This window comes from Zonotrichia leucophrys, chromosome 4 (assembly GCF_028769735.1).
Source record: "Zonotrichia leucophrys gambelii isolate GWCS_2022_RI chromosome 4, RI_Zleu_2.0, whole genome shotgun sequence".
Classification (NCBI taxonomy): domain Eukaryota; kingdom Metazoa; phylum Chordata; class Aves; order Passeriformes; family Passerellidae; genus Zonotrichia; species Zonotrichia leucophrys.
Genome location: NC_088173.1, coordinates 6,716,231 through 6,737,409, shown reverse-complemented (window position 1 = coordinate 6,737,409; position 21,179 = coordinate 6,716,231). Strand labels below are relative to the sequence as shown.

Here is a 21,179-nt window from a genome sequence, read left to right as displayed (position 1 = left end):
ATTATGGCAATTTTTAAAGTTCATTTTAGAAGACATTCTGCCTTTCTATACAGTGCTGCTAACAAAGGAGGAGGTATTTTAAATGCAAAGAAGTCAGTTTGAAGTCTAGCCCCTTGCTTTGGCTTACTAGTGAAAGGTAGCAGAGCTGGGTTTTGCACTTATTCCTTGGAAGTCATGCGGAAATTCATGATAGCATTTTCAAAAGCAGAAAGTGATTTAGTTCAGACAGTTATGAGTCCTAAACCAGTTCTAAAATGTTTATAAGTTGTAAATGATTTGAATGCTTTAGACATTAAATAAGTAGAAATATAGTTTGCTTTTCCTATCCAAATGCTTTTTTCACCAGAGCTGCTTCCATGAGTACAGAGCAAGTCCAGTGTGCCCCACAATGTTTCTCTTATGCAAAGCCACCAGATACAATGATGACAAATGCAATGTGACTTGATAAATGTGTTCTACAAAAACTTCCTTTTTGTGCTATCATAATCTCCTCTCTTTCCCCTGTCTTCAGACCCTAATTTTTATCCCCTGTTGCTTGTAGAGCTGAGAGGTGCCTCAAAATCAACTGAAATTTTGGAAATGGCTTGAAATACCAATTGAAACAACACAGATCCTCAAGTTGCATGCAATAATAATTCCTGTTTTGTTCTTTGGTACTAATGCTGGATGTTGTTTTTCTGATACACAGGAGGCTATTCATAATATCCATTAATTGGCATAATTTATTTCAGTGCATATTATTTACTATGTAGTATAAAGTGTCTGAATTCTTGAATATAACCTATTTTCTTCTTCCCCTTCCTTTTCTAATTAGATTGACAATTAATGCTGAATGCTATCTTCAGCTTCATAATTTTCCTATGGATGAACACTCTTGTCCTCTGGAGTTTTCAAGCTGTACGTAGTAAAACACTTTTGTCCTCTTTACATTCAGCTTTATATTTACTTAAATTTTGTCATCAGGAGAGCAAATGTTTCCTTTTTAAAGCCTTGAGGCAAAAGAAAGAACTGACCATTCATATTTTGACTGGATTTATTGTATTATTTAATACACTAATGAATTACTTGAATCACATGTATTTTTTGCAACTTTAAAAATAGTCTTTTTGCTTAGGAGTCTAATACAGTGGCTATTACAGTTAATGGAAATGCACTGTCCTGGAAAAACTTTGTTTCCTTATGCCTGCAACTTTGAATTAGTTCCATATGATGTACTTAAAAGGAAGGATAAGATATGTCTTCTTCAACTGGCTTCTGTAAATGCTGAATCAGTAGAAGTCCTTTTCCTTTTTAGTTTATATGAGCAAAACCACTACCTTCAGGCTCTATTTTTGATGCAAACTATGTTAAAAAAATCCTAGGAAATTGTGCTATTGTAATCATACAATCATTAATATTGGAGAAAAACTCCAACATCCAGTCCAACCTATAACTGAACACCAACTTCTCAACTAAACCGTAGCATGAAGTGCGGTGTCCAGTTGTTTCTTGAGCACCTCCAGGGATGGTGACTCCACCATTTCCCTGGGCAGCCCATTCCAATGCTTCACAACCTTTCAGTGAAAAAATTCTTCCAAATATCCAGCCTGAACCTCCCCTGATGCAGACATGAGGCCATGTCCTGTCACCCTGTTGCATGGGAGAAGAGGCCAACTCCTGTATTGCTACAGCCTTCTATCAGGTGGTCTTCCCTAAACAATCAAATTAGGTAATAAGAAGTGTACTTTTAAGCTCATTCTGATAATTTAATGATAATGTAATGACATTCATGTTTTAATTGTGATGATTCTGAGCCAGTTTTTATTACTGGAGTTTGAGAATACCATGTAGATGTTTTCTAAACATTTGTATTTACACAGTTTTTGGTTGATTGTACATTTACCTCGACTTAAAATTGAGACCATTTATTTTGTGGTTAAATATTAAGTGTATCAAAAGGAATATAGATGGTCTCAAATACACTTAATGTACAGCTCTGTTTTAATTTATAAGTAACTTCAGAGATCAGAAAATGTGCTTTCTATGTACATTCTATGGCTTAGTGTTTGATTTTTTTGTTTCATTCTAGATGGATATCCCAGGAATGAAATTGAATACAAATGGAAGAAAACCTCTGTTGAAGTGGCAGATCCAAAATACTGGAGATTGTATCAGTTTGCATTTGTAGGGCTACGAAATACAACTGAAATTTCTCATACCTTGTCTGGTAAGGCAAAGTGTTGAGTTTTATTTTATGCAATATCTATTTAGATCAAAATTAACATATGAGGATACAACTGAAAACTATATTATATGTCATATAAATATATTTTATTATTTTTTTCAATTTTTAGGTGATTATATTATTATGACAATATTCTTTGATCTCAGCAGACGTATGGGATATTTTACTATTCAGACATACATTCCTTGTATACTCACAGTTGTTCTTTCATGGGTGTCATTTTGGATCAATAAGGATGCAGTTCCTGCAAGGACTTCTCTGGGTAAGAATGTCTTTTTTCAGCCTTGAAGGATCTGGTGCTCCTAAAGAAAATTTGTTTTCCCACAATTATTCCCCTTCAGATTGTGACCATTGGTCATTCTCTCTTGAACTGCAACATTGGGAGTAGGAGAATCCTGCTGTAGTTGCGCGGCAGAGTTTAAGGAAGCAAAGCTGAGCGTGGAAATAATGATCCAAGTTTGTCAGTCTGCTGTTCTTCACATAAATGTGTTTTTTCTTCTTTATGTTTTTTTATAATCTCTGGGGACTGTCATGTGGCAATTATTAATCTGACACTTAGCGTCATGGAACAAATTGAAGTCATTACTACATGACCAAAAATGGTGAAAATCTGGTTTAGTTTCTTTGTTGGTTTTTTTTTTTTTTTTTTTTTTTTTTGTGTGTGTTTTTGGCATTGGTTTTTGGTTGGATTTTGTTTGTTTGTTTCGGGGGTTGTTTGTTTTTGTTTGTTTGGGTTTTTTTTAGTAGAATCATTCAATTATTCTTTTAGACCGAGGATAGGACAGAAAACTTGCAAACAAAGTTACACTTCAAGAAGTTAGGTCTATAATTCACAAAAACTCCTGTTTTTACTACAGACAGTCTGAAGTGTTTGGAAGTTCTAATACAAAGATAATTCTGTGTTAGTGTCATCTTGGCTGACCTGTTTAGCTCAGCATCAGTCTGCTAAGTTTGACTATTTAGGAATCCTGTGCTGCCTTGGAGAAAAGTTGCAGTCCCCACATAAAGCCTAATAAACGGGTACACAGAGTGCACAGGGCACAACTTTGAGCTTAGCAGGGACAGATAGTTGTAGTAGAACTAGTGACAGCAGTCTGACCTATTTTGGGGTCAAGAGCCGAGAGTTGTATCTTAGGAAGTTAGAGATGTGAGTTAATTTTCCTGATCAGCTGTATTGCTGTGAGCACACCATTCCCACCCTACAAGATCATTTGCTACCAGAAGCATGAGCCCACACTTTACCTCCCTGCCTTTCCCACTGAAACTGGACCACCAGCAAGCCTGCCAGATTAATGAGTCAAGAGAGAAAGTAAGCAAGGACAAGCATGGCTCAGTAGCCTAATGAAAAGGTAAGGGAAGAAAATCTCAGACTTGGACTCTAACTTTATGTTGTTTGAAAGTGCTGCAAAATTTAGTGAAGAGAGTCTAATGTCTCACATAAATAAGTGAAAATTACTTTCGATAGTTTTAGACCTTGATGCATAAATTTCTTCAGGTTTCTTTGACTCATTGAACATCATTGTGGATGCTGATTAGTTTTAATACAATAGTTATAACAGTTGGTATCCTTCTAGTTCTGTATCCAGTTTTTTGTTTTTACAAAGTACTTTTTATATGCCATGAACCTAGAACTCTGTGTTTGATGTCACAGTTAAGCTGAAGATTTCAAGCTCTCAGTTCAGCAGTACTAGCCTTCATCTACTTGAGATGGAATACAAACTTTTGTAATATCTTATTTACAGCTCCCTGCAGGTAACTCTGAACTCCTTGTAAACATGCAAAAGCCATCACTTGACAGCTTGTAGGATGAGTTTTCTTACATGCAAATGTTCTGGAGAAGGAGAAAGAGAGTACCTGTCAAATAGACACAATTCTATGGAAAGAGAAATCAATACAAGAAAGCCAAACCTAAGCCAGGTTTGTTATGGCAGGTAGCTGTTTTGCTGTTGAAGGTTTGCTCCCTGTGACAGCCCCCTATGCCTTTTATATAGCAGACAAGGCTGGAAAAATTTGTCTCTTTTTGTCCTCTCTGAATGGATGTCAGTACAGGGAATGGTGGGTGCCATTTCCCACCTGTAATGTGTGCTGGGGTCTGGTACCCTGAAAAGGCTGGACCTTTTTTTCTCATATCTGTTGGAAGATCCTGGAAGATTGTGGTTTCCCAGAGCAAAAGATTTGGGGTGATTACAGATATTTAAATATTTAGTTATACAGAGGAAATGCCAAATCAGTTTTCAAAAGTATCTGGTGGGAGTGAAGCACTTTTGAAGAACACTGGTTATCTGTTTGTCCCTTTAGGCATATAATTTCATTGGGAAATCTCTTGGAAAAATACTATTGCCTTCCTGTTGCAGGAGCAGTCCATAGCGACCAGTGATTCCATGCTTTGATTTGTGAGCCATAGACAGTTTTTGCCTGGTGTAATGCTTTTTTTTTGTTTGTTTATTTGTTTTGTTTTGGTTGTTTTTGTTTTAGTTTTAAATAATCTTGTGCATGTAAATAACAAATTATTTGTGTGTTTAAGTATTGCTCTTCAAAGGAAAGGTCACACTTAATTTTGGACTACTGTGTAAATGGATTTGCATCTCCCTGAAGCATCAAATATAAGAAGAAAGTGTTAAAACCTTGTAAATGCTAAACTAATGAAGAGTGGTACAATTGAGTATATATTTTGAACACATAGTTATTAAGGCCAATTTGTTCTTCTAATTAGCTTGTATGTAAGTGAATCAGGGGGAACATTTTTTATTGCTTAGGACACAGTGTTGAAAGCATATCTGGTAACTTAGACAATGAGACCAGAAAGCTGTGAATGTCATCAAATTTGATCTTCTATGTCTTCTTCAGAAGGAGACAATTGGAAACATTATTAATTTTTCTTTTGTTTACCAAAAGCTTGAAATCATTGATAAATAATACACCTTTTATTTCTGAATGCATTCTTTTTAATAGTTGAGCTAAGGGACTTCCTTGTGCTTATAAAGTTTGTGTGCTTATTTGTACCCATTTTTCTACTGTATTTATGTGTACATTTCATGTCAGATTTATAAAATTTCACAAACTTAATCTCATTGTTTACTGAGTGTGAGTTGAAAATAGGATGGATTTAAAGGGAAGGGGAAATGTGCTGCTTTCTCTGTGATCCCAGGGAGGATGCTGCATCCATAGGGAGGGATTCTTGCCATAGCACCGATGTACATGAATGTAATCAGTGGTGAACCCACTGACCCCTCCTCTGGGTCAGTCCTTATATGACTCATCAATTAAATAAGAGCTAATATGATTACTTTTTTTGGTGACAATATGATTTGATTACCTATACATTTCCCTTTTTCTGTCTTTGTTTCTTTCTTTACAGGGATCACAACAGTGCTGACCATGACAACGCTGAGTACAATTGCTAGGAAGTCACTCCCAAAGGTTTCCTATGTGACAGCAATGGACCTTTTTGTTTCAGTTTGCTTTATTTTTGTGTTTGCTGCCTTGATGGAATACGGCACCTTACATTACTTTACCAGCAACAGAAAAGGGGTCAAAGGAAAAGAAAAGAAGGCAAAATCAAAGCCATCAGTAAGTTTAGGCAAACAGGAAAAAAAATACAGAGTGGTTTTTATTGTAGCATTCGTTTTGAATGACTGCTTCTTAAGTAGAAAAGCTAATGTTGAAAGATAATTAACACTGATATTTATTTTTTCTTTTTTTTGCAGTTAGGGGATTGTACTAATTTTATGTCAATGCAACTAGTGAGCAAAGGGTTTAGATGATTTCACATATGTGAATGAGGACACATGAGCCTAAGGTGGAGAGTGGTTTGATATAATATTCCATGTCCTTGGTGCTTCTGGAACTGCCCATGAAGTGTGTGCCCGTGGAGATGGTTCTGTAGGGGCACAGGGCTTCTGAAAACAGCACCTGGCAGTCCACAGCTAAAACTGTATCAGTAAAGATAATGTGCATGCACTGAAGGTATGAGGATTTCTTTGGATCTACATCACCTAACTTAAGTCTTACAAAGCTTTGCAAAGGAAAAAATGCTTGTTATTGGCCAGTATTCTGAATCCCACTACAGAAATTCTATCTTAACTCTTTTCTAAATTTGCTTCCATGTTTCTTTCTGGTTAAATTAACCTTCTGCTTATACAAGTTGATATGTTTATGGTAAACCTCTACACATCTCAGGATCAAGTATTATTCAATTTTAAGAGTCTTTCTGCTTGTGTACTAAGAGTATTGTAATTTCCAAAGAATTTATATTTATTGTTGAAAGTCATTACAAATACTTAAAGGTAGTCTTTAAAGCAAGAAAACATTGGAGAGAATAAGAGAAAGGAAAATGTTATAAAGCCCCTTTCCAAGTCATCTCATTAAAAGATGCAGGAGCATACCTGAACCATAACACCAGTTGTCTTTTCTGGATGAAGGCTCAATACCAGCTCTGTATGAGGTGAAACAGAAATTGGTAACAAATTACAGAAGTAATTGCAGGTATGGAAGTGCAGAAATCCTGTTATGAACCATATCCATTCTGCAGCTCATGTCAGCAAGGACTGGTACACCCATTCTGAGCAGCACTGCTATGGGCCTCTCTTTTATGCGGACACTGAGGCTGTTGGGGCTTGATTCCAGGGAAATGAGAGCCCTTAGGCTTCATTTGGTGAGCTGTTCCAAGGGGATCAGCTGTGTGTTTAGGACAAGGCCAGTGGTGAAGTGTTAATACTTCCCTGTGCTGCCTTGGTCGGATATTACTGTGATCCTCAGGGAATCCTTCACAGTCAGGAAAACTGGAAAATGGAAACCTCAAACCTGCTTCCTGTTAGTGGTAGAAACACGTGTGGGAGCAACAGAAGGAGAACACAGGCTTTGGCAAAGGCACAGTTGAGTTTTGAGGGTAAAAGGTAAGAGAGCATGTGGGGGCATCCCAGTGTCAGCACAGCAGATTCAATTTCAGGTTGCTGCTGCAGGGAGGTCTCAACAACGCAGGGAGCTGAGTAGGTCTGATAGGCATGCACCACACAGAGAAGGCAAAGATATCAGGATGTACTGCTGTATTCAAACCAGGCAGATATTAAAGATCAGCTCCTGACAAATGGAAAGAAACTGAAGCAGTTTGCAAGTATGCTCTATTGAATGAAATAATGCCACTTTGCAGAATCTGTTCACATATCACCCATGTGTGCAATAATCTGCCAAGTGCCTTGAGATTTTCAGTGCATATGAAAATTTTAAATGCAAAATAATGATATAGAAACTATGAAACTTACTGAATAAATAGCTGGAATTTGCACTAATATTAAAATTAGCAATATAATACTAAAATACTGTTCAGTTGTGTTTTACTGGGTTCTTAAACAATGCTTTTTTATTTCTAAGTTAAAAAAAAATCTTTTTGCACAGAGTTTTTTAAACATGTTATGGCTATAAGACCATACAAAATAAAGAGATTACACAAAGAAAGGGAGAATTAAATTTAATGTACCTAGATGCAAGGATTCTAATTTGGTAAAAGCTTTTCTGGTGATGTTTTATAAAAAGATGTGACTTTTCTTGCTCCAAATAAGTAAAGAAGGCATCTAATTAGTTAATAAGTCATACCATTACAAATCCTTTTCTTTTTATTCTTTTTTTTTCCTTTTCTTTTTCCCCCTTTATTTTTGTCAAGGACTTCTATTAATTATTTTTGTCTTGTAGTTATGGATATGCAACTCAAAACAACAGTTTAATTTTTAAAGTCAGTTTAATTCCTTCTGAAAACTCACAAGTTATTTTTTCCTTGGGAAACTTGCCTTGCATAGATCTTTTATTTCTACTTCAAAATGCAATAAATGGTTACTATTCCAGGAACTGATGCCAGTAAGCCACAATAAATGATCTTGTGGAAAAAATGGCAAGATTTTGCAAATGATTACAGCAGTATTATCTTACAAAATATGTGCTGGCATCATTTAAGAAAGGTAGTATGAATTGGCTTATGCAAATCCACGTTAGTAAGGATAATGAGTTTGGGCAGGAAAGATTAAACTTAATTAGTTATGGATCATGTTCTGATCATCATTTCACCTGAAATGAATGTATCACCTGTGCCATGTTCTCCACAGACAATGGCTGTCTTTTGTACTTGTATCAGAGTTATTGCAGAATAATTGGGGTTTGATCCTATCAGACTGTAGTATAAATGATCTCACAATACATGCTGTTTTATCTACAATTTCAGTAGGCATATCCATAAAAAGTCTGCATGTACTTCTATAGCTACATGTTGTGAGTGTTCTGTTGTTTTGGTTTTGGTTTTTTTTCAGTTTCTTCCAATTTATATAAAGGCATTTTCTTGTTAGTGTTGGTGTTGGTCTTTTTTCCTCTTTTCCCTCTCGTTGCCTCTTAGACATATTTTATGTATTTCCTGTAGGTAGTTAAGCCTACAGGATGACTGTGTCTGCCTCTCTCAAGCCACCTCTTCAAATTTGTAATTCAGTAGCCACCTCCAGTCTCTGCTGGTGATGTGAACAGTGGAGAGCAGTACTGTAATTTTTTCTTTCTCCCATCATGTTTCTGTGTTGAGGATTCCTCTTTTACCCCACTAGTAGAAATAACTCATGCCATAAAACTTACATGGGCAAAACCAACAGTGAGCAGAGCAGAGTAGGTGTGAATCAGAAATAGGCATCTTTCCCTGTTTATCTTCAGCAGAATAAAGACTTTTTCTTAATTTAAAAAAAAAAACCCTGAACCTATTTTTCATGTTTTGTAAAAATAACCCCTCTTTGCAATGCCTCAAATTAGGATAGAGGCATGTAACTCCTGTTTCTTAGTATTGTCAGTATTTTATCATAACTGAAAAGAATAATGAGGTTCTTCAGGATGATAATTAGCTCCCTAGGTCATCATGTATAATCAGTTTTGAAACAGCAGTCTGTGTGAAACTTTCCCTGGTAGAGACACTTATTAAATGAAGCTATTTGAAAACATGGTGGATACTGCACTGCATTAACACCATCCCTTGGGATATTGGGTAAAATGCCCCTGAAGCAAAAGAGTGTCACCTCAACAATGTATAGAAGTCTGTGTACCGGCCAAAGTAATTCCTGGGAAGTGGGACAACAGGACTTTAAAGCATAACAAGAAGCTAAATGATGGCTTCCCACTTTCCATATTTTTTTTCATGTGTTTCAATTGTCTATAATGTATAATTGGTTAATAATATCCAGTTAGATTTTCTCACTGCTTCCTTTCCTGCTGTTTTATATCCTTACATAACAAAATATGAAGAATGTGAAAAAGAGAGAACACAATATAAGAGTAGTGTTAATATAACCGTTCTCCTTGGTCTGAAGATTTTAGAAAAGATGCCAAATGTGGGGTGGGGTAAGTTGAAAGAATATTATGGAATAGTTTAAAACAGCTGTGAAATTTAGAAGGAGAAGATAAAGGACAGATGAAGAAAGAGAATATACTTTGAAACAATCAGGAAAAGAAGGATGATGCATATAAAACTGTGAAGAAACAAAGAAATAAAAGGGGAAAATATGGGTTGTGTTAGTGTGAGTAAAAGGTGGAAAGGCAAAAGTCACAAGTAAGGGAATAGCAAACTCTATATGTACTAGGCAATTAGCCACCCAGATTTTTTCTATGAGAATTATAACATTTTACACTGAGTTTTTATCAGATACCAGAAGGTTGTTATGACCACAGAAAGTAAAAGTAAGAATTGAGAACTAAATGCACTGGTGACTTGAGTGGCATTCTCCTAAGGAGTCACGTCTTGGATTCTGAAGGTGGGCTGTATTATTCAGGGATTTAACATCTGAGGGTTAGAGGGCATAGCCTGGCCTTACATGTCTCCATGTCTCAGTCTGTTAAACATCCCCAGCGATGCTGTGTTAAACCCCTTAGCTTTTTTTTTTTTTTTTCTTTTTTTTTCTTTTTTTTTTGTGAAAATGTAGCTTCCAGAAACACACCTAGTCTCCTAAGGACTCCAAAAGATGGGAGGACCATCATTCCTTTGTTAGTGGTGATTATAGCCTGCTTGTGGACTTGGTGGTGACCCAGTTGTCAAGAAGTGACTGACTTCAAAATGTTTGTCTGTGTTGTGTAGATGGGATCAGCTAACCCTGTCTGTGTGACTAATTATCTATTATTCCCAAATCCCAACACAACCCAATTTTCACTGTGGCAGGTGAAAGTAGTTCATGGTCTTTTGCCTGCATGCACTAATTACATATAGCAGTTCATAATTTTCTAAGCTCCCCAAACTGTTTTCTTTAATATGAGAATTTCTGTATTTTTTAGTGAAGGTGATTTTATCGCCAGGGAAATCCTATGGAATTATTTAATGTGAGGATAAAAGCACACAAAACTATATTTCCCTTTTTTTTTTTTTTCTTAAGAAACCACCTGCAATTGCTGTTCGACCTGGATCAACACTAATTCCAATGAATAGCATTAATCATCTCCCTGAACGTGATGATGATTATGGATATGAGTGCCTAGAAGGAAAAGACTGTGCCAGTTTCTTCTGTTGTTTTGAAGACTGCCGCACAGGATCTTGGCGAGAAGGAAGAATACACATCCGGATAGCAAAAATTGACTCCTATTCTCGAATCTTCTTTCCAACTGCCTTTGCACTGTTCAACCTTGTTTACTGGATTGGATATCTTTATCTGTAAATTTCAGAGGTTTGACAAACTCAGAAAAAAAATATTAATTGAATAGTCATTAATACTTTTAACTGAGCAAAGATTGGAGCTGGTCCAAAATGACTCAAATTGTTTGTATGCTTTAAAAATTTGAAACAATGAAAGGAAATATGATGATGTAGTCTCCCTCTTGTGATCAACTGTAGAACTGATACTCTGTTTTGAAGAGAACATTTTGAAATAAATATCCCTAAGTTTTCTCTTTCCTTAACACACATACATACTTTTTTTTTCCAGCTCTAAGAAAATGCAGAATCACAGGCTATGCTATTTAACTGAACCAACCTACATAAGCTCTCAGTTTTAATCCTAAATGACAATTCAGAAGGATTTTGTAGCATCTCTTACACCTTTGCAAAGAAAGCCTTAATTAAATGGGATTAGTTACTCTCATCCATTTCATCCATAAAGTGATGATTTTGTTAATCCCTAATTTTAAAAAGTTGAAATGTAACATTTCTCTTTTCAATCAGCCATTTTTTCTCTCCAGTATGTTAAAAAGTGTGATTAGATGATAATTAATCAATTCAGATTTATACAGAATGCAGATATAAGAGCAGCAAGGAATGGATTTATCAAAACACCCAAGAATAATTCTGAGCTTGTCTTATCCTGACCATGGTTAGAGACTTTTGGCTTTCAACCTTAGATTACATTTATATCTGTACTCCATTTCCTGTTACTTCATTGTCTTGAGTTCCCCAAAGTTGTCCAAGAGGTCTACAATTTTCCAAAATTCTTATCCAGCTGCCATTGCCTGCTCATTTCATGGAAAGCAGACTGGTGTTGGCCCAGATTCTGGCCATTAAGCATAATGATCTTCGCATACTCAGTGTTGGCGAAAAAGTCATAACTCTACAATTGGAAAAATTTGTATCAGCAGAATTTGGAAGTGCTGTAGTCATTGTACTCAAAGTCGCTGTGTTAAATCCCCAGTCCTAAGAGTTCAGTGTGTGATCTGGTCCCCTTTGCACTCAGCGTGGTTTTGTAGATCTGGTTTGTTACTGCACATGCTGCTCACTGAGCCAAAGCCAAGTGGTATGAATGTATTGAATGTGTGGAGTGGGTTGCTGGGTAATTACCACTGATATTTGTTAGTTTCCAATGGAAAAGATGCGTTATGCAGGGGGGTTAAAATAATCCTTATGCATTGCTGAATCTTCTCCAAGATGGGATACATCCCCCAAAAATCATAGGACCAGCTGCCCATCCTTCCCGTGGTAGAGCTTTGGTAGAAATCCTTCAGTAGTAGTCTTTCTGGACTGACCTCTTGGTGTTGACTATTGCTGCCTGGCAGCATTTGGTATCTAATTTCTATTTCTAAATCCATTGTCTTCACTATAGAAAAGTGCAGTCTTTCCTCCTTTCTTAAAGACAAATTGGTCTCAAGTGAGTTTGCAAAAATCCCTGTAAAATTAAGATATGCATTAAGTAAAAGTCAGCATTACACAGAAGACCTTACAGATCTTTAAAGAGGATTAATGGGATTAGTATTTGGCTGTAGGTAAGGATGTTCAGTGCTAAAGATAAAGACATGATTAACAGCTAAGAATAGAAAATGTTACATTAAGGGCTCTCCCTCTTCCCCCCAATATTTCCGTTGAATATGCTCCCTCCTCTGAATTTCTCAGAAGGGATTACTGTATTTATAGTCTAATTGGTACCAGACATAGTAAGATATGATATACAATACACATTTCAGAGGAAATGTTATTCCAGTGTCCAGCCCCAAAGTTCAATAGAGAGTGTGAGATTTTGTGCAGTTGTTGTGGAAGGAGGTGTGACAAAAGATCCAACTTTAATGAAAACTTTATTTCAGTATTTAGCTGATGAAATATAGGAGTGGTTGAGAGAATCTGAAAGCCCTGATGATGAGGTTGGCTGGCATTATTTGTGGTATGACATTTCTGAGTACCGGCTCTCCTGACTGTTGGACTGAGTGTAGAAGTTGGCATCATTAATGGCACTGATCTGCTCTAATATATTGAGCAGGTTTGTTAGAGTCTAATTTTCATTAAATGTTCAGTCCAAAAGAAACATGTCAGTTTTTATTCCATAATGTAGGTTGATGCTTTTTGACAGCATGCTGAACACTTTCCTCTGTAGGAGGGATGAAGGTGGCTTCAGCAGTATGTTGGATGTGTGCTTGAAAAGCAGTCAGCTTGCTGTACAGCGCAAGGCCCAGATTTAGTGAGTTCCTGAGGTTCATTAATTCACCTTTAAACAAAGGAAACTTAAAAGAACTTGGCACTTCACTAGAGGAAATACAAATTTCACAGCCTGCTCTCCTCTGGCTCATCTAGTTAGCTTTTTCTATTCATGTGCTTGTCAGTTGCCAATCAGCCTCCAGTGACTGAATTGGAGAACTGAAAACATTCAGAATTGGCAAGGGATGCATAAGAAGTCTTTCATCTCTAATTTCTATGGAACAATGTAGTGGAGTATTAAACCTATTGAGTGTTATGGCTGTTTGGCTTATGGCTACACTTGCTTCTGTCTGTTGACAAACTATTCTGTGTACTTCATTTGTTTCTGATGAAATAATTTTAGTTTCTCATAGTACTGTGAGTGCAAATAGGAATGAGAATGCAGTGAACTGTTACATGGCATGTAATAAATGTGTAATTTTAGTCCTATGCATTTCTTTCTAATCTGCATGTAAGCACTTGATTCCAAGAAATCTTAAGTGATACTATAAAAAAATAGCAAGAAACAGACAGTATAATTAATTGGAGTTAGGTGCTGCAATCATTTTTCAAACTTACCTGGATAAAAATTTTGTTTACTCTTAGCTGGGATCATATTTTTTGGGAGTCATATTATTCTGACCATTACTGCATAAGCACACACTTAAACATATTCCTAATTAGTACTGTTATTAGACCAGAATTCAGAAAAGGGAGTTCTTATGTACTGTCATAAAGAGTGATGCTATCACGAATTGATGCCATTAACACATGCTTAATTTGCACTAATTTCAATAATGAGTGTTCAGTAGCTCAAATAATTGAACATTAAGGATGTGAACCACAGCCTTTTCAGTAGGAGATTTTCTCATTGAAAGAGAGGAACATAAGAGGAGAATTTGCTGTAAAGGCAGAGAGGGGAAAAAGTCTGGGAAAACTGTTTTATACTGCACCTATCTTTGGCATATCTTGAAATGTATTTCTCAAAAAAGAGACTTTTCCTTGATATTTCTGTATTAGTGTTTACCAGTTTTCTGTTTTAGTAGTGAGTACAGTTCAGTGTGTTATTTTTTAGTAAGGTTCTGTCTATGATTGTAGCTCACTGAACTTTAGTGCATGTCTTCTGTGTCTGAATAAATCTGTTTTATGTAGTGGCAGTGCAACCAAAGCATGAACTCTGGGCAACGTATTTTGTATTCACACGTTGATGTGCTTCAAAGACTTTAACCTTATCCAGTTTTCTGGCATTCAGAGATATAGGATTGTGTTAGACTTTGAAGGAGAATCACCTCCAACAGTATTTTTAAAACTTTCTTTTCTTTATTTAGTATGGTAGTAAAACATTTGTTTAAAATCGGTATATGAATTGTGCTTTGTAATTTGTGAACACCTTACAATCAAAAGAGAACAGGAGGAGTCTGGATTTAAATATCTATCTGCCTAAAGGAAGATATGTTTCATTTAATTGTATCAGTCATAATTTCTGTCTGCTGTTTCCAAATAGCTGAGAACTAGTGCAAATACACTTTTTTGTTACTATAATTATTTTGGAAAAATTAATTGTAGTTTCTCTCAGTTATAACTTAAATATGATCTTTCATGTTTATGAAATAATTCTGTCTTTTTAGTCATTATAATAGATACAGAAGATAGAAACTAATGTACAATTCCACAGCTGAAAAATCCAAAGCCAGGAATCAGAATTACTGTGTTTCTGTTCCTAAAAAAGCTCAGTGGATGTCCACATGCCTCATGAATGCACTGGAGGGGGAGGCTGACTCACAGGGAGTGATAGAATACTCTCCAGACTGTAGAAAAGGCTTTTGCATTGGTTCATGCCATGAATTTGCTACAAAAGTGGTTCAAATGAAGGAAAGGAATGGATCTGTCCTCCTTTTTTCAGTGATCTCTTATTTCTGCCTCATTTCAGTCACCAACAGCAGTTCAAATGCTCTGTTTGCTGCCAGATGAAACAAAATCAGAACAATTATCTTTATTTTACTCTTAGTTGGTTAGTATTTCACACAGATGGGTGGGATCATCTGACTGAACACACAAGATTATGACCAAGTTTTTCTCCAAGACAGGTGGTGGGAGTTTGCAGCTGGAGGCTGAAGGATGGCTTGTTGTGATGGGCATTTTTCATTCAGTTGCGAATCTGCACTGAAAACTAGTGGGAGGAGAGGAAACAATGGTATGAGGGAAAGATTGATGGTGGCAGTGATCCCAGAATCAAGTTACATGGATCTGAGTGACTTACATTTAGTTCATAGGCTTCTCACTGGTATTTGTGATAATTCCCTTGATTTCTCTGCAACATAATTAAATATTCCTAATGTTTTAAATAAAAAGGAAAATATTGTGTATTTCCTATACAGTAACTACTGACTGAATGGACAATAGAAAGTTATCTTGAGTTAACATTCTGGTGAACTGTTAACAGAGAAAACAGAGATCAGGTTAAATGAGAAAAAGCTCTTATTTATTCTCTACTTATTATTGGAGATAAAACAATTTTTAAAATTACTGAGCATTAATTAGTGCAGTAGGCACTGGGAAGGGCCTAGTACCCAGTCTAAACTGCTGTTAGCCCCCTCAAGGGCTAAAATATTTGGGAATAGAAACCTGACTCAGACTGCACTCAGTTATCATCCCCTATTTCCATCAGGAAGTGAGAAAGATGAATTGTGATGATGCCAGACATGATCTAGGATAGCTGGGGTGCTCCAGGGAGGTTGGTTTCTGTTTAAAAGGAAGGGTCATTTCTGCCTGAGACTGTAATTTGAAACATTCTTCCCTCAGAAGATGTATCTGTGCTGTGACTTCCATGATGATGGAAAAGCATCCCTGCACTTAATGTTTATCTTTGCACAAGAGCAGTTTCACTGCTGTCCTGCTGTGAGGCACTGAGATATTCCCTGTGTGCTGTAGAAGAGTTTTGGTGCACTCCTGGGCAAAATGTTTAAATCTTGTCACGGGGATCAGTCACAGTTGTCTTTTGGATGTTATGATGCCTGTGAAAAGGCAGTAAATGAACTTTTGATTTTACTTACTAGTAGAACTCGCTGAAAAAGCCAGAGGGGTAATGAAGGCTTTAGCAGAAATCTCAGATGGCCCTTGGAGAGAGGAGATTGGCTAAAACTGAAGCAGACCAAATGATATAGCCCTTTTTACCATAGATGGGTCCAGTTCACTAGTAATGTGTTGATTCTGAAAAAACTGTGAAAGCTTCATGGTATTTTAAGGGGTTAAAAAAAAAAATCTGTAAAATTCTTATTCCCTTTCTCAGTGAGTAATCTTGCTCTGCCTGCAGACTGTGCTTGTGGGACATCAACCTCACTTAGGCTGTGTGAGGAGAGCCATGGGGGATGTAAGAGAGAAGACCTGTAAACCGTTCTACCTTTCTCAGCTCCTTTTCTTAGTCAAGAAAAGAGGTTCAGAAGGGTAGGCGTATGGCATGTGCACATGACAATTTTTCTACTGACAACAGGGCCTGGGTCCCACTGACAGGATCAAGAGGGATGAGACTGCTCACAGTAATAAGGCTTTTCTTTTGTAATTCTTTTTAGTAGCTACTTTTCCATACATCACTGCAGCCCTACCTGAGATTCAAAATATTTTTCAGGTTGGAAGTAATTCTTTTGTGTATTTCTGGCTTCATACAATGTCTTTATCATCAGGGTTTGAGCATTGCTGAATTCAAAAGGAAATATTTCCTTTTGAAGTTTCCTTGTCCCGGCATTGCAGATCGGAAATAGCTTCCTGCCAAACACTGGAAAAGTGATTTTCAGTTGATGCTGCTAAGGAGGCAGACTGGTTCTCAGGGGTGGCATTAGAATTCCTATGTCATTTAGACATGAGAATGTTGAAGGCTGTTAAAAGCAATGACCAGTGCTGCCTCCACAGAGGATGTATTACTTTTGCCAATTTGATATTTAAAAACAAAATCTAAAACTGTTACCATGGGTGGGAAATGAGGATGAGTCATTATTTTACTACAGATATCCATTCCCTTTGAAATGTTTTTCTTCCTTAGGAAGATGGTTTATAGGAGTCTTTTGGCTTGTGAAATATTCAGAAAAAAGGTGATGGTCTCTTTAAAGTCATGTCAGTCCATCTGCCCAACGATGGCCTAAGAGCAGTGGAATTGAATAGTTCAGATTTTCCAAGAAGGATAAATATTGAAATTTGCATATTCATAGGCTCAGTATTAACATATAATCTATGTTCACACTTCAGTCACTGAAAAAACTCTTAATGGTTTGTGCATATTCAGAGTATCTTTTGTATTTCCCACTGTTGGCCACTACAAACACTTGGACTCTTTGTCTGAACATGAAGAGTTGTGTTATGATATTTTTGATTACAGTTTAAATTGCTATAGAATATACTTAAAAATCTGGTAATCTCATAGTGATTCCTATATTTAAAAAATTGAATATTTTTACTTAATTTACTTAAGCATAATATTGCTATATTTTATATTTCCCTACATTAAAGTTTTATAAACAATTGCAATTTACGGTCTGAACACTAAAGTTACAGAAATATCTTTGAAGAATAACACTTGTTGATTTATGATTTGTCTCAGTATTTGTTATATTGAGGGTCCAGTATTCAAAAGCACCCTTAATCCAAATCTCTGTCTGACATCTATAGTTCACATAATGTTTCAGTTACTCTGACTTCGCTTCTTACTAATACACCCTTGTTTTTAATTCAATCTTTAAAAAAATGCTAATATTTTTAACTACCTAGGTGAATATTTATACTATGCATTTAATTTGATAGAGTTTTGGCACCAATGGACAATGTTGCAATATTATGCATCAGTGTTCCTTTTAAAGTTATTTATTAATGCCCTTGTGGATAACTTAATATGGAATATAAGATAAATGTTGTAACTCCCTGCTCTGCTTCTAAGGTTTATATATAAAGTACATGATACTGAAGCAAATTTATTATTACATTTCAGTTTTCCTTCAAAAAACATCCTCAGTTTGGGTACTATTATTATTATTATTATTATCCTGATATTTACAGTTCTGCTTAGTTCTTTGGTACTTTTCCAATAGTCTTGAATGTATTCATCCATTATTAAATTCAATTACCTGGAAACATCAAGGTATGCTCACAGTCTTTCAATGTGATTAAGCCATGACTTCTTCAGCCTCTCTTAAAATGCCATAATTTTTTGTGTGTAATACCAAAACGAAAGCATTTTCAGGTATTAAATTGAGTTTTACTTGCTTCTCAGTTTTGAAAAAGTCTGTCTGCTGGGTTATAATGAAACACTGATAACATCATTTTTATATTTGACAACATTATTATATGATCATGGCTGAACCAGAAGACTTCAGAGTTGATAAAAAGATGATGCTCTTGGCTAAATCCCATTAACAGCTACAATGATGGGTGTTATAGAAATTATAATGGCAGTGGCAACAATATATATATATATATATATATATATATATATATGTAGACTGGAAATCAAGGTAGGAGAACTTATACATCAGTTTCTGACTGTCATTTTAACAAGACTCCTTCTGCCAATAAAATTTATATTCTAAATGTGACCAAAAAGGTCATTAAAAACCCACTTAAGATTACATTTGGAAAGTAGGAGTGGTTCAGAAGCTTAAAATAATTATAGGGTTTTGTGGATTAATTTTTACTTCTTTTTACTGAAGAAGAAAGAGAGTAGAGATAAGCAATGATATCACTGAAGGTTAATATGAAACTACCATCTATGTGAATAGTATATTTTCATACATATCTGTAGGTAGGAGCAAATGTCCTCATTTTCATCTGCATTTGCAGAGTAGATGGATTCTGCTCTCCATTTTCAGAACTCTGTGGTATCATGGTAAAAGATCAAGCCAGAGTTTTGCAATTTAGTTTACTCCTAATTTTTGGATGCATTATTGTCTGATGTGCAGTTTAAGACACATGAAAGAAAAAAAAATCTGCTTTTGAGAAGTTTAGCCCTTTTTAAAAATTATCCCTTGAGCATTCAGTTTCAAGTACTTCAAAAAAAGTAACTAGGCATCACTGAGTGTTTTAAATAAATTAGATTGCTATAGAATAGTGCAGAAAGTTCAATTGTGGTTCAAGGCTAGAATTTTTTAGCCTTTGGGGGAATTTTCTTTTTTTTTTATTATTTTCTTGACATGTGGGGAGATAGGAAAGCAAAGAGACAGATTTCATCCTATGGTTGCTTGCTTTTCCTTTGTTTTCAGCAGCGTAGCTCATGCAGGATGGTATATCAGCTGCTAAAAGCTGAAGTTATGGAAGTGCAAATGAGACTTTGAGACTGGTAACAAGAACACAAGTAACAGGCTCAGAAGGGAGGTGCTTGTGGCCCTCATTATCAGAAGGAGCTTGGAGGCACAAGGCTTTGGAAACAGAGATTCTGAAGTAAGGTTTTGAGAAAGAGTTGGATTGTAAGGACCTCTAGAGAGAAAATCTCAGAAACCTTTTGCCAGAAGACTAACAATGGTTTGAAGGATAGGTTTTATAGTTCATAGCTCTCCTGTGAGTGTTAACATCTATTGAATTTTCATATAAATGTTGCACTAGTCCTTTGTGCATTGAAAGGAAATGTGTTTGCACCCTGGTGCATGGTTCATACAGGTGTTACTGCGATGTAATCTGTAATCTTCTAAATGTAAAACTCTGAAAGCCATAGTCTTAAAAAAATTAATTTGTACCCCACCATTGAATAACATGTGTTCTGTGCAAAATTAATAAATTAGATGTTTGTGCTCTGATGTCTCTTAAATTGAAAAGAATCAAGAGAGTTTCAACACTGAATTTTGTAAAGCAGTTGTAATGCATTGTTTATACTGTATCTGCTGTGAAGTTGATTAGTTACACTGTGAAAAAATAAATAGTGCCTGGCTACTTACTTTCTTATGCTATTTATTTTCTATATGCTGTACATTCTTTTCTCTTTAAGACAATGATGACAATGGTCATTCTGGTGAAAATAATTTTGCACACTGCTCTGATATACAGCAATCCTTTCTTTGCTTTAAATTTTTTGCTTTCCCTCCCTCCTTTCCCATCCTCTTTCCTTCCTTTGATAATAATGTAGGAACAACAGCAGTCATGCCACAGAAATAAAGCTCTGGAACTAAAATTCCACTTTTATCAGTCATTTTGTCTGGGACCAGTTTTATAGCTAATAATTATGTCCTGCTTGTAACTGCCAAGAAGAGTGGTCTTTCTTTCCCATACAGCTCTTTCACTTTGGCCAGCACTGGTTCTTGGCTAATACTGCTCTCTTTCCCATTCCAGAATCCCTCGTGGCCATGATAGGTGTCTCCCTCTTCCTTGTTCTTTCATTTTAGGAGAAGTTGTAATGCTCTGTTAGATGTGCTTCAGGTCAAGGAGCAGGGCTCATGCTGAAGCGAATATCCAGGGGAAAATCACCTCTCATTATTTTCCTCAAATACATTCTGTTCTCTGGCCTGACTGTCCCACCAGCCTGTGAGTGTTATCTTCCTCATGTATGCAGTCCCAGGAAATATTTTTAATGTATTCCTAACTGAAAGTGGAAAGGTGATCAAAGAGGGATTCTCTCAACGTAAAAACCCTGGGAAATTAGTCAAAGATGTTTAAAGTCTCTGGTAGTTCTGGAAAATGCCACAGATATCTGCAGTCTCTTACATATCCTTTTCAGATTAAATTTAAGGATCCCTACATTTCCTTTAGCATTTAATGTTCTTTTTTCCCTGGTAACTACCTCCACTATCATGTCTTGACAGCTTATTTAAATTATTATATTTTTCTTTAAGAGTGTTGACGTCTTGTCCATTATACATACAGTGGTATTTCATAACAACAAACCTCAGAGTTCAAAATGCTTTGAATGGACTTTTCAGGCCAAAAGAATCAAACCTCTGGCTGCCACAGTACTGTTGATGAATGAAGGAATTGGGCAAACCCTTTATGTACAGACTTCAAATAAAAATCTGTCATCTGTATTTTTAAGGTAAACATTTTTCAGTATTATTGTCAGTGGGGTGGATTTCAGATATAAATGCCTGTAAGGAGCCAAAATTACTTCATTTC

General features: G+C 36.1%; 1 protein-coding gene across 1 annotated transcript in view; it reads left to right on the top strand.

Moving 5' to 3' along the window:
• The window catches only part of GABRG1 (gamma-aminobutyric acid type A receptor subunit gamma1), a 58,879-nt gene extending 38,869 nt beyond the window's left edge, over positions 1-20,010 (top strand). Inside the window, exons 5-9 of the mRNA XM_064710338.1 lie at positions 815-897; positions 2,069-2,206; positions 2,334-2,486; positions 5,583-5,794; positions 10,606-20,010. Coding sequence (XP_064566408.1) covers positions 815-897; positions 2,069-2,206; positions 2,334-2,486; positions 5,583-5,794; positions 10,606-10,884 — 865 coding nt within the window. The 3' untranslated portion in view covers positions 10,885-20,010. The remainder of the gene's footprint in view (positions 1-814; positions 898-2,068; positions 2,207-2,333; positions 2,487-5,582; positions 5,795-10,605) is intronic.
• Positions 20,011-21,179: the final 1,169 nt, after the last annotated feature.